Here is a 14487-nt window from a genome sequence, read left to right as displayed (position 1 = left end):
CTAATCTGCCCACCTCCCACACTTCTCATGCCACAAGCATCTTTTGTGCAAGCCATCACTGCTTCCCTAAATACATCCCATTCCTCCCCCACTCCCCTTACCTCCTTTGTTCTCACCTTTTTCCATTCTATACTCAGTCTCTCCTGGTACTTCCTCACACAAGTCTCCTTCCCAAGCTCACTTACTCTCACCACTCTCTTCACCCCAGCATTCTCTCTTCTTTTCTGAAATCCTCTACAAATCTTCACCTTCACCTCCACAAGATAATGATTAGACATCCCTGCAGTTGCACCTCTCAGCACATTAACATCCAAAAGTCTCTCTTTCGCATGCCTATCAATTAACACGTAATCCAGTAACGCTCTCTGGCCATCTCTCCTACTTACATACATATACTTATGTATAGCTCTCTTTTTACACCAGGTATTCCCAATTACCAGTCCTTTTTCAGCACATGAATCTACAAGCTCTTCACTATTTCCATTTACAACACTGAACACCATATGTACACCAATTATACCCTCAACTGCCACATTACTCACCTTTGCATTCAAATCACCCATCACTATAACCTGGCCTCGTGCATCAAAGCTGCTAACACACTCATTCAGCTGCTCCCAAAACACTTGCCTCTCATGATCTTTCTCCTCATGCCCAGGTGCATATGCACCAATAATCACCCATCTCTCTCCATCCACTTTCAGTTTTACCCATATCAATCTAGAGTCTACTTTCTTACACTCTATCACAAACTCCCAGAACTCCTGCTTCAGGAGTAGTGCTACTCCTTCCCTTGCTCTTATCCTCTCACCAACCCCTTACTTTACTCCCCAGACATTCCCAAATCACTCTTCCCCTTTACCCTTGAGCTTCGTTTCACTCAGTGCCAAAACATCCAAGTTCTTTTCCTCAAACATACTACCTACCTCTCCTTTTTTCTCATCTTGGTTACATCCATACAGATTTAGACACCCCAACCCTTCACTGTGGTGCAAGAATGAGGAATTCATGCATCTCATATATCAGAACTATATTCACTTCACATGTAATTCAAACTTCACTGTATTAATTCTAATTCATGCTCTGTATGCATTTCTTATTTAGTGGGAATTTTACTTTTCATCAATGTTTTAGCTGTAATCCAAGTATAGGTTTTCTTACATGTAAACATGTGCTCAATGTATTAATATGCATCCATGTAATTATTACAAATAAAACACTGTGTCTGTCTGCCTCACCATACCATCCATAAACAGACCCACATTCTACTGGAACCATTCACTCTCCTCTTTTCCTACTCACAGACATGCCTAACTCTCCTGGTAAAAACTTTTTACTTATACCAGCTTTCTTCTCTGATGTACTCATAATGTCTTCCCCTTCTCTTAAGTATTTCTCATACATATTCTTCCAAGCAAGCACCTGATCCACACAATCTCTAGCACTCCTGAAGCCAAATTGTTCCTCTCCACTCAGAGGCTCTGAGCATGCTGCCACCCTAGCAATTACCACTATTCCATACAATTGACCAGCTACAATGAACAAACTTATGCCTGTAATTTCAACATTTGCTTCTGTCCATCTTGCCTTAATACAATGGCACTATACAGATATTCACAAATCCTCAGGCACCTTAACATCATCCATACATACAACCTAAATCCTAACAAACCAATCAACAATATCATCCCCTCTCCTTAGAAATTCAAGTGCAATTCCATCCACTCCAGCCACTAGGCTTTACTTCATCTTATGCAGAGCTTGCACCACTTCTCTTTTCACAAACCTCTTGCCATGACTGAACTTACCTCCACATCCAAAACATCCCACATCTGCCACCATATCTATCTGAATCTCTGATGCCCATTTCCTTTGGGAACTCTCTCAAGGGGGTGGCCACAGCAAAAGTGTTTCCACAACTGTTGAACTCCAGTCCAGCTCCTTGGCCTTCAATGCCTCACCCTTTACAGGCCCAGGCAGAGGGGCAACTCTAGTGCAGTGTTTTCAGAGGCTCATACCAATTACTTCTACATAATGAGTCTACCTTTATGCTCCAACCTACTACTTCTACGTAATGCTCTGAGCTAATGCTCCCAACTACTTCTATCTAATGATCCTTTTCAGCATTCCTAATTAGTACTTTTATCTCTTGCTCCTACCCTTTTGCCAAAAGGAGGGGCTAGTGCATAATGCTCACCACAAAAAAAGATCTAGTTATCAAGAATGAGTTGTGTAAGTCACGGAGAGATTGTAGGTTTGTGAGCTGACTACAGCAGTCCACATAGGGGTGAGGCAGAAAGAAAAAACAGGTACCTGGGTCAAAAAGTTGCAACTTGACAACCACTGAAGTGCTGGCTCACTAAACTGCCATCACTGAAAAACCAGGTTGGATATACCTCCCATGTCAGTGGCTGCTACCTTTTTTTTATTTTTTTATTTATTTTGCTTTGTCGCTGTCTCCCGCGTTTGCGAGGTAGCGCAAGGAAACAGACGAAAGAAATGGCCCGACTCACCCCCATACACATGTATATACACACACGTCCACACACGCAAATATACATGCCTATACATCTCAATGTACACATATATATTACACACACAGACACATACATATATACCCATGCACACAATTCACACTGTCTGCCTTTATTCATTCCCATCGCCACCTCGCCACACATGGAATACCATCTCCCTCCCCCCTCATGTGTGCGGGGTAGCGCTAGGAAAAGACAACAAAGGCCTTATTCGTTCACACTCACTCCCTAGCTGTCATGCAATAATGCCCAAAACCACAGCTCCCTTTCCACATCCAGGCCCCACACAGCTTTCCATGGTTTACCCCAGACGCTTCACATGCCCTGATTCAATCCACTGACAGCACGTCAACCCCAGTATACCACATCGATCCAATTCACTCTATTCCTTGCACGCCTTTCACCCTCCTGCATGTTCAGGCCCCAATCACTCAAAATCTTTTTCACTCCATCTTTCCACCTCCAATTTGGTCTCCTACTTCTCCTCATTCCCTCCACCTCCAACACATATATCCTCTTGGTCAATCTTTCCTCACTCATTCTCTCCATGTGTCCAAACCATTTCAAAACACCCTCTTCTGCTCTCTCAACCATGCTCTTTTTATTTCCACACATCTCTCTTACCCTTACATTACTTACTCGATCAAACCACCTCACACCACACATTGTCCTCAAACATCTCATTTCCAGCACATCCACCCTCCTGCACACAACTCTATCCATAGCCCACGCCTCGCAACCATACAACATTGTTGGAACCACTATTCCTTCAAACATACCCATTTTTGCTTTCCGAGATAATGTTCTCGACTTCCACACATTCTTCAAGGCTCCCAGGATTTTCGCCCCCTCCCCCACCCTATGATTCACTTCTGCTTCCATGGTTCCATCTGCTGCCAGATCCACTCCCAGATATCTAAAACACTTTACTTCCTCCAGTTTTTCTCCATTCAAACCTACCTCCCAATTGACTTGACCCTCAACCCTACTGTACCTAATTACCTTGCTCTTATTCACTTTCTTTCTTCTTTCATACTATTCGCCATTTCCCGCGTTAGCAAGGTAGCGTTAAGAACAGAGGACTGGGCCTCTGATGGAATGTCCTCACCTGGCCTTGTTCTCTGTTCCTTCTTTTGGAAAATCAAAAAAAAAACGAGAGGGGAGGATTTCCAGCCCCCCGCTCCCTCCCCTTTTAGTCGCCTTCTACGACATTTACTCTTAACTTTCTTCTTTCACACACTTTACCAAACTCAGTCACCAGCTTCTGTAGTTTCTCACATGAATCAGCCACCAGCACTGTATCATCAGCGAACAACAACTGACTCACTTCCCATGCTCTCTCATCCACAACAGACTTTATTTTTGCCCCTCTTTCCAAGGCTGCTACCTACTGTCATCAAACACATTTAGCAATTCTTCAAAATACTCCATTTTCTCGTCAAATAATTTCTTTCTGTTACCACTTCCCCATTTGCTCCCTTATCTAATGCTCCAAATTGTTCTCTTACTTTCTTACACTATTACACTCCTCAAAATTTTTTTTCATATTTTCCCTGAAGTTTGCTGATACTTGCTCACCCCAATTCTCAATGCCCTCTTCTTTTCAGCCCCTACACTGGTGTTCCTCTTGACCTCCTGCAACTTTCTTTTGTATATCTCCCGATCATTGAACTCCTTCCATAAAAACAATGCCATTACATCTCTCTTTTCTCATTCACTAGCAAGTCAACTTCCTCATCCCATCATGCAATATCCTCTCTTACCTGTCCACATACTTCTCTCACAAAAGCAAGCAGTGCTTCCTGAACATCTTTCATTCTTCATCCACTCCTCTAGCTTCATTTACTATCATTCTTGCCATTCTACACTTAGTCTCTCCTGGCCTCTCTTCTCCAAAGTCTCTTTCCCAACCACAATCACTTTCACAACTCTCTTCCCACCCATATCTTCCTTTCTCCTAAAACTTCTACAAACCTTCACCCTTGCCTCCATCATGTAATTCAATCAGACATCCTACCAACAGCCTATCTCAGCACACTAACTCCCAAGGGTCTCCTTTGCTCATCGATCAATCAGTACATAATCCAAAAATGCCTCCTTATCAACTTTCCTACTCATCCATGCATCCCTGTGTCCCTTTTCTGAAACCAGGTATTCCTAATTACCACTTCTAAATCTGCAAACGGTCCCACAAGCTGTTTGCCATTTTCATTCACAACACCAGCTACCCTATGCTCCTCAATTATACCATCAACTGGAGCATTACCCCCTCTCAAATCCAAATCACCCATCACTAAAATTTGATCCCTCACAATCTAATCTGCTGTTGCACTCTCTCAGCACCTCCCAAAACACGTGCCTCTCTTCCTCAGTACTCTCGTTTCCATGCCGTGAACATATCTCCTCAAAGTACCTATCCATATCTTATCTTGGGCCATACCATAAATTTCAGGCTCTGGTTCTGTTGCATTATACACAACAGATAAGGGAAGGATTGAGCAAATGAGCTGTTCTCTATATATTACTAATTCTGCCTCATTAACACAGAAAAATCGCACAAGTATAGAAATAACATATACCTAAATGAAAAATAAGAGACAAATAACACAAAGTATCACCACTTGCACAGTAATGAGAAAATGAAGAGCAGCAGTCAGTGAAAATTACTATGCATGTAACATTACTCACCAACTCAAAACACAAGAAGGGAAGAATGAATGTAAATAGGTTCTGGAAGTCACTCTCAAATTTTCATGATCTCTAGAAGAATAACTTGGTTACACAAGGAATAAGGCACAGCCTTACCTTTTGCTTTCTATTCCTATAGCAACCATAAAGCTAATTTCTTGGGAAACCAGGGAACAATTTCATAAACAGATAGCTTTTACATTACTGGTAATCAGGATTTCTAACAAGTCAGTTATGAAAGATTATACCCTGTAGCCTAACTGCTCTGAGGATACACTGGATTACAGGATTCCTAAATTTTGGTGATAATTGTTGCTTTATCAGATTGTTGCAAAAAGTCTTTTAAGTATGAAGAATACTAACCTGTGAAACCAACTGTTCCCGTAATTCAGCAATATGCTGGTCCCTCTCCTCCAACTGTAATGCATTCTGACTCAACATTGCACGAGTATCTTCTAAATGACTTTCCATCTCATTCAAGTTCATTAACTGTAAGGAAAGATATATTCTTTAAAAATAATCATATAGAAGGCATGCAAACAAACAAAAGACAGAAGAGATATCAATAAATACAAAGAAACCACTTACCATCTACTACATGCAAAATAGTCTACCATTACATCAATTATCAAATACATCTAAACACTTTCATATCAACCCAAAGACAATTCTAAAAACACCTGCCAAGGTCTTTACTCCTTTTAAGTAACCATATGTAGTAAACAATGGAAGTAAGGGGAGTAGGGGAGGAATGGGATGTATTTAGGGAATCAGTGATGGATTGCGCAAAAGATGCTTGTGGCGTGAGAAGAGTGGGAGGTGGGTTGATTAGAAAGGGTAGTGAGTGGTGGGATGAAGAAGTAAGATTATTAGTGAAAGAGAAGAGAGAGGCATTTGGACGATTTTTGCAGGGAAAAAATGCAATTGAGTGGGAGATGTATAAAAGAAAGAGACAGGAGGTCAAGAGAAAGGTGCAAGAGGTGAAAAAGAGGGCAAATGAGAGTTGGGGTGAGAGAGTATCATTAAATTTTAGGGAGAATAAAAAGATGTTCTGGAAGGAGGTAAATAAAGTGCATAAGACAAGGGAGCAAATGGGAACTTCAGTGAAGGGCACAAATGGGGAGGTGATAACAAGTAGTGGTGATGTGAGAAGGAGATGGAGTGAGTATTTTGAAGGTTTGTTGAATGTGTTTGATGATAGAGTGGCAGATATAGGGTGTTTTGGTCGAGGTGGTGTGCAAAGTGATAGGGTTAGGGAAAATGATTTGGAAAACAGAGAAGAGGTAGTAAAAGCTTTGCGGAAGATGAAAGCCAGCAAGGCAGCAGGTTTGGATGGTATTGCAGTGGAATTTATTAAAAAAAGGGGTGATTGTATTATTGACTGGTTGGTAAGGTTATTTAATGTATGTATGACTCATGGTGAGGTGCCTGAGGATTGGCGGAATGCATGCATAGTGCCATTGTACAAAGGCAAAGGGGATAAGAGTGAGTGCTCAAATTACAGAGGTATAAGTTTGTTGAGTATTCCTACTAAATTATATGGGAGGGTATTGATTGAGAGGGTGAAGGCATGTACAGAGCATCAGATTGGGGAAGAGCAGTGTGGTTTCAGAAGTGGTAGAGGATGTGTGGATCAGGTGTTTGCTTTGAAGAATGTATGTGAGAAATACTTAGAAAAGCAAATGGATTTGTATGTAGCATTTATGGATCTGGAGAAGGCATATGATAGAGTTGATAGAGATGCTCTGTGGAAGGTATTAAGAGTATATGGTGTGGGAGGCAAGTTGTTAGAAGCAGTGAAAAGTTTTTATCGAGGATGTAAGGCATGTGTACGTGTAGGAAGAGAGGAAAGTGATTGGTTCTCAGTGAATGTAGGTTTGCGGCAGGGGTGTGTGATGTCTCCATGGTTGTTTAATTTGTTTATGGATGGGGTTGTTAGGGAGGTGAATGCAAGAGTTTTGGAAAGAGGGGCAAGTATGAAGTCTGTTGTGGATGAGAGAGCTTGGGAAGTGAGTCAGTTGTTGTTTGCTGATGATACAGCGCTGGTGGCTGATTCATGTGAGAAACTGCAGAAGCTGGTGACTGAGTTTGGTAAAGTGTGTGAAAGAAGAAAGTTAAGAGTAAATGTGAATAAGAGCAAGGTAATTAGGTACAGTAGGGTTGAGGGTCAAGTCAATTGGGAGGTAAGTTTGAATGGAGAAAAACTGGAGGAAGTAAAGTGTTTTAGATATCTGGGAGTGGATCTGGCAGCGGATGGAACCATGGAAGCGGAAGTGGATCATAGGGTGGGGGAGGGGGCAAAAATCCTGGGAGCCTTGAAGAATGTATGGAAGTCGAGAACATTATCTCGGAAAGCAAAAATGGGTATGTTTGAAGGAATAGTGGTTCCAACAATGTTGTATGGTTGTGAGGCGTGGGCTATGGATAGAGTGGTGCGCAGGAGGATGGATGTGCTGGAAATGAGATGTTTGAGGACAATGTGTGGTGTGAGGTGGTTTGATCGAGTAAGTAACGTAAGGGTAAGAGAGATGTGTGGAAATAAAAAGAGCGTGGTTGAGAGAGCAGAAGAGGGTGTTTTGAAATGGTTTGGGCACATGGAGAGAATGAGTGAGGAAAGATTGACCAAGAGGACATATGTGTCGGAGGTGGAGGGAACGAGGAGAAGTGGGAGACCAAATTGGAGGTGGAAAGATGGAGTGAAAAAGATTTTGTGTGATCGGGGCCTGAACATGCAGGAGGGTGAAAGGAGGGCAAGGAATAGAGTGAATTTGATCGATGTGGTATACCAGGGTTGATGTGCTGTCAGTGGATTGAATCAGGGCATGTGAAGCGTCTGGGGTAAACCATGGAAAGCTGTGTAGGTATGTATATTTGCGTGTGTGGACGTATGTATATACATGTGTATGGGGGTGGGTTGGGCCATTTCTTTCATCTGTTTCCTTGCGCTACCTCGCAAACGCGGGAGACAGCTGGAAAAAAAAAAATGTAGTAAAACATAATTTCAAAAAGGAACTAAGCAAGGAGTGCTCATCCTCCTCAAAAGCTCAGGTTGGGGTGTCTGCAAGTGGATGTAACCAGGATGAGAAGGGTAGATATATAGTATGTTTGGGAGAGGAACCAGGATGGTCTGGCTCTGAGCAAAACTAAGCTCAAGGGGATGGGGGATGAATAGTTTGGAAATGTCTATAGGATAAAGTTTGGGGCAGAGTAAGGGTGACAGCAAAGGAGGAAGGAGGCACTTGCAATGAAGGAAGGGTTGTGTGAATGTGTTAGAGTGTAAGAAAGTGGATAATGAGAGGTGGGTGATGAACAGTACTAACAGTACTAATGAAAGGAATAAGGAAGGAAAGTTTTTTGGGAGGAGCTAAGTAAGTGAATCAGCAATCTTGATACAAGGGACTGAGTGCTAATTGTGATATTCGAATGCCCAAGTAAGTGATGTGGCAGTTGAGGGCAAAATAAGGGAGCATTAGGTATCTAATATAAATACACTGCATGCCAGTGTATTTGTGTACCTGGTTTAAAAAAGGGAACATATGTAAGTATGCGCTTGTGAGTGGGAATCACTGGATATATACAGATAGGCATACAAAGGAGAGACTGTTAAATGTGAATGCACTATGATAGCAGCTGGCAGGACATCTGATCACCTCCAGGTGGAGACAAGTGTGAAAGTTTGTAATGGCTATGAAAAGGTGAAATGACAAGGGTAGGAAGAAGGAGGTTAACCATTCACTGCAACATACCACAATTGTAGTATCACATAGCAGGATGTGCTTGCCACCACATTCAAGACATCATTTAAATTCCCAAATCTTATTCAGAGATGTCACAAGGAACTTAACAACACTGCTGGAAAAAATATCAAGCTTCAAAGACACCCTTAAATTATCAAAGAACTGTAACTATGTCATCATTTTGGAAAGCATGAAGGACGAACTCAATAATACTGCGAAAAATTTACAGAAAAAAAATTCTATTTCTATATTTCCCACATTAGTGAGATACCATCAAACCAGAGGTATTTTCATCTTATTTCGGTAAATAATGTCCTGCTTGTGTAAATAGTATGTGACTATTAAAACAATGTGAATAAAATAAATAAAATCAACAATGTAAATAATATATATGGAATGTGTCTAGGCATATGTAGAAAGATTTCAACCATGAAACAATATTTTCTTTTTATACATGTTAGCTACTTCCCATGCCAGGAGGTAGTTCCAGGAACAGACAAAGAAATGGTCCCACTCACTCACATTCCCTCTTCAGTCATAATGTATAACTGCATTAAAACTTGAGCCCCTACCCACAACCAGGCCCCACAAACCTTTCCAAGCTGTCCCCTAATTGCTTCACATTCCCTGGTTCAATCCACTGACCGCATGTAATCCTCTCTAAACTACATTGCTCCAATTCACCCGATCCTTTGCAGGCCTCACATCCTCCTCCATGTTCATGCCTGGAACCTTCAAAGCATCTCTCACTCCATCCTTTCACCTCCTCCTTGGTTCCCCTTTTTCTTTATCCTCTCTGCTTCAGACATATAAACCCTCTTAGTCATTCTTTCCACACTCAACATCTTCATATGTCTAAACCATTTCAGCACACCCTCTTCAGCTCTCTCATACATACTCCTTTTACTCCATCATCTCTTAGTCAATTAACACTCCTTTCATCACATCTAGTCCTCAAACTTTAAATTTCCAACACATTCATCCTACACTTTACATTTTTGTCTAATGCCCATGCCTCAGATCTATGTAGCACCAACGAGACTACTATTCCTCAAACATGCCCATTTTGCCCCTAAAGACAGTGACCTTTCTCATTGTACATAGACTTTTGCCCCCTCACCCTTCCTATGGCTCACTTGAACTCCCATGGATTCATTTCCTGCTATATCCGCTCCCAGATATCTAAAACATTCCACTCCTCTGAGTTCTCTCCATTCAAACTCACACTCCATATGAATTGTCTCTTTTCACTGTTAAACTTAATAACCTTGCTTTAATTCACCTTTACTCTCAACTTTCTCCTTTCACACACTTTACCAAACTCAGGCACCAGCTTCTGCAGTTTCTCACCCGAATCAGCCACTAGCACTGTATCATCAGCGAACAACAACTGACTCACTTCCCAAGCTCTCTCATCCACAACAGACTGCATACTTGCCCCTCATCCAAGACTCTTGCATTCATCTCCCTAACAACTTCATCAATAAACAAATTAAACAACCATGGAGACATCCAGCACCCCTGCCACAAACCAACATTCACTGAGAACCAATCACTTTCCTAGCGAGGTAGCACTAGGAAAAGACAACAGAGGCCACATTGGTTCACACTCAGTCTCTAGCTGTCATGTACAATGCACCGAAACCACAGCTCCCTTTCCAAATCCAGGCCCCAAAGAACTTTCCATGGTTTACCCAAGGCGCTTCACATGCCCTGGTTCAATCCATTGACAGCATGTCGACCCCAGTATACAAAATCGTTCCAATTCACTCTATTCCTTGCACACCTTTCACCCTCCTGCATGTTCAGGCCCCGATCACTCAAAATCTTTTTCACTCCATCTTTCCACCTCCAATTTGGTCTCCCACTTCTCCTCGTTCCCTCCACCTCTGACACATATATCCTCTTGGTCAATCTTTCCTCACTCATTCTCTCCATGTGACCAAACCATTTCAAAACATCCTCTGCTCTCTCAACCACACTCTTTTTATTACCACACATCTCTCTTACCCTTTCATTACTTACTCGATCAAACCACCTCACACCACAAACTGTCCTAAAACATCTCATTTCCTGCACATCCACCCTCCTCCGCAAAACTCTATCTATAGCCCACACCTCGCAACCACATAACATTGTTGGAACGACTATTCCTTCCGACATACCAATTTTTGCTTTCCAAGATAACGTTCTCGACTTCCACACATTTTTCAACACTCCCAGAACTTTCGCCCCCTTCCCCACCCTATGATTCACTTCCGCTTCCATGGTTCCATAGGCTGCCAAATCCACTCCCAGATATCTAAAACGCTTCACTTCCTCCAGTTTTTCTCCATTCAAACTCACATCCCAATGATTTGTCCCTCAACCCTACTGTACCTAATAACCTTGCTCTTATTCACATTTACTCTCAGCTTTCTTCTTTCACACACTTTACCAAACTCAGTCACCAGCTTCTGCAGTTTCTCACATGAATCAACCACCAGCGCTGTATCATCAGCAAACAACAACTGACTCACTTCCCAAGCTCTCTCATCCACAACAGACTGCTTACTTGCCCCTCTGTCAAAAACTCTTGCATTCACCTCCCTAACAACCCCATCCATAAACAAATTAAACAACCATGGAGACATCATGCACCCCTGCCGCAAACCAACATTCACTGAGAACCAATCACTTTCCTCTCTTCCTACTTGTATACATGCCTTACACCCTCGATAAAAACTTTTCACTGCTTCTAACAACTTGCCTCCCAAACCATATATTCTTAATACCTTCCACAGAGCATCTCTATCAACTCTATCAGATGCCTTCTCCAGATCCATAAATGCTAAATACAAATCCATTTGCTTTTCTAAGTATTTCTCACATACATTCTTCAAAGCAAACACGTGACCCACACATTCTCTACCACTTCTAAAACCATACTGCTCTTCCCCAATCTGATGCTCTGTACATGCCTTCACCCTCTCAACCAATACCCTCCCATATAATTTCCCAGGAATACTCAACAAACTTATACCTCTGTAATTTGAGCACTCACTTTTATACCCTTTGTCTTTGTTCAATGGCACTATGCAAGCATTCAGCAAATCCTCAGGCACCTCACCATGAGTCATTATTTATCCATCTATTTATTTATTTTACTTTGTCGCTGTCTCCCGCATTAGCGAGGTAGCGCAAGAAAACAGACGAAAGAATGGCCCAACCCACCCACATACACATGTATATACATACACGTCCACATACGCAAATATACATACCTATATAGCTCAACGTATACATATATATATACACACACAGACATATACATATATACACATGTACATAATTCATACTGTCTGCCTTTATTCATTCCCATCGCCAACCCGCCACACATGAAATAACAACCCCCTTCCCCTCATGTGCGCGACATAGCGCTAGGAAAAGACAATAAACGCCACATTCATTCACACTCAGTCTCTAGCTGTCGTGTATAATGCACCGAAACCACAGCTCCCTTTCCACATCCAGGCCCCACACAACGTTCTGTGGTTTACCCCAGACGCTTCACATGCCCTGATTCAATCCACTGACAGCACGTTAACCCCGGTATACCACATCGTTCCATTTCACTCTATTCCTTGCACGCCTTTCACCCTCCTGCATGTTCAGGCCCCAATAACTCAAAATCTTTTTCACTCCATCTTTCTACCTCCAATTTGGTCTCCCACTTCTCCTCATTCCCTTCTCCTCTGACACATATATCCTCTTGGTCAATCTTTCCCCAATCATTCTCTCCATGTGACCAAACCATTTCAAAACACCCTCTTCTGCTCTCTCAACCACACTCTTTTTATTAACACACATCTCTCTTACCCTTTCATTACTTACTCGATCAAACCACCTCACACCACAATTGTCCTCAAACATCTCATTTCCACCACATCCACCCTCTTCAACACAACTATATCTATAGCCCACGCCTCGCAACCATATAACGTTGTTGGAATGACTATTCCTTCAAACATACCCATTTTTGCTTTCCGAGATAATGTTCTTGACTTCCACACATTCTTCAAGGCTCTCAGGATTTTCGCCCCCTCCCCCACCCTATGATTCACTTCCGCTTCCATGGTTCCATCTGCATACATACATACATACATACATTAAATAACCTTACCAACCAGTCAACAATATAGTCACCCCCTTTTTTAATAAATTCCACTGCAATACCATCCAAAGCTGCTGCCTTGCCGGCTTTCATCTTCCGCAAAGCTTTTACTACCTCTTCTCTGTTTACCAAATCATTCTCCCTAACCTTCTCACTTTGCACACCACCTTGACCAAAACACCCTATATCTGCCACTGTAATCATCAAACACATTCAACAAACCTTCAAATTACTCACTCCATCTTCTCACATCACCACTACTTTTTATCTCCTCCCCATTAGCCCCCTTCACTGATGTTCCCATTTGTTCCCTTGGCCATTAATTTTCTTGCTTTTGCATTAATGGCCAAGATTCATATCCAAGCAACAAAGTTTGGACTAACATACCTTCAAATATATCACCTCTACCCTAAAAATACCAACCTATCTTTCCATTTGCTCCCCTTAAAAATACCAACCTATCCTTCATATGCTCCTTAAAGCACCCAGGATTTTAGCTCCCATATTCCATCCACTGCCACTACTATTTCCAGGTACCTTAAGCCCTCCTTTTCCTCCAGGTCCAGCCTATTCAAACTTATACTTTAACCAATCTGTTTTTTACTCCTGCTGCATCTCATTACCTTCATTCTATTCATATATATACTCTCAACTCTCACACACTCTCCCAAGCTCTGTTAATAGCTTTTGTAGTTTCTCTCTAGTCTCCCAACAGAGCCATGTTATCTGCAAAACAATAATCGATTCGCCTTCCATGCTCTTCTGCCCTTAGCGTACCGTAGATATATCCCTCACTCTACGACCCTTGCATTTAAATCTCACACTCTGGCCATATACATATTAAATATCCTCAGTGACATAACTCATCACTGACTTCACAAAATATTAAATATCTTCAGTGACATAACTCATCACTGACTTCACTAGAAATCACTCACAGTCTTCTTTTTCTATGCAAACACATGCCTTGATCTCCCAATGAAAACTCCTCTCTGCATTTACAGCTTCTCATTTAATTCAGTCCATATTTTTTGTAACACCTTCCACATGGCCTCCTTGTCAACGTTAACATATACTTTCTCTAAGACTCTTACAATTACCTCTCTCACCATCCTGGAATAAACAGATTAAATAACCTCAGTGACATTACTCATCAATAACTTCATCAGATATCACTCAGTCTTCCCTTTCTACTCAGACATATATGCCTTAATCTACCAATAAAAACTTCTCTCTGCAATTACAAGCCTCTCATTTAATTCAGTCCATATTTTTTGCAACAATTTCCAAATGGCCTCCCTGTTAAACCTAACATATGCTCTTTCCAGATCCATAAATGTCATAAGAAAATTCTTACGCATATTCTTCAAAACAA

At 41.8% G+C, this 14487-nt stretch overlaps 1 protein-coding gene across 1 annotated transcript in view; it reads right to left on the bottom strand.

Annotated features, from left to right (window-relative positions):
* The window catches only part of LOC139765800 (uncharacterized), a 357196-nt gene that overhangs the window by 179201 nt on the left and 163508 nt on the right, over window positions 1-14487 (bottom strand). The window contains exon 18 of the mRNA XM_071693594.1: window positions 5586-5711. Coding sequence (XP_071549695.1) covers window positions 5586-5711 — 126 coding nt within the window. The remainder of the gene's footprint in view (window positions 1-5585; window positions 5712-14487) is intronic.

Source organism: Panulirus ornatus, chromosome 56, assembly GCF_036320965.1.
Source record: "Panulirus ornatus isolate Po-2019 chromosome 56, ASM3632096v1, whole genome shotgun sequence".
Classification (NCBI taxonomy): domain Eukaryota; kingdom Metazoa; phylum Arthropoda; class Malacostraca; order Decapoda; family Palinuridae; genus Panulirus; species Panulirus ornatus.
The sequence above is the reverse complement of the archived record's forward strand: the minus strand, read 5'-3'. Positions and strand labels throughout refer to the sequence as shown.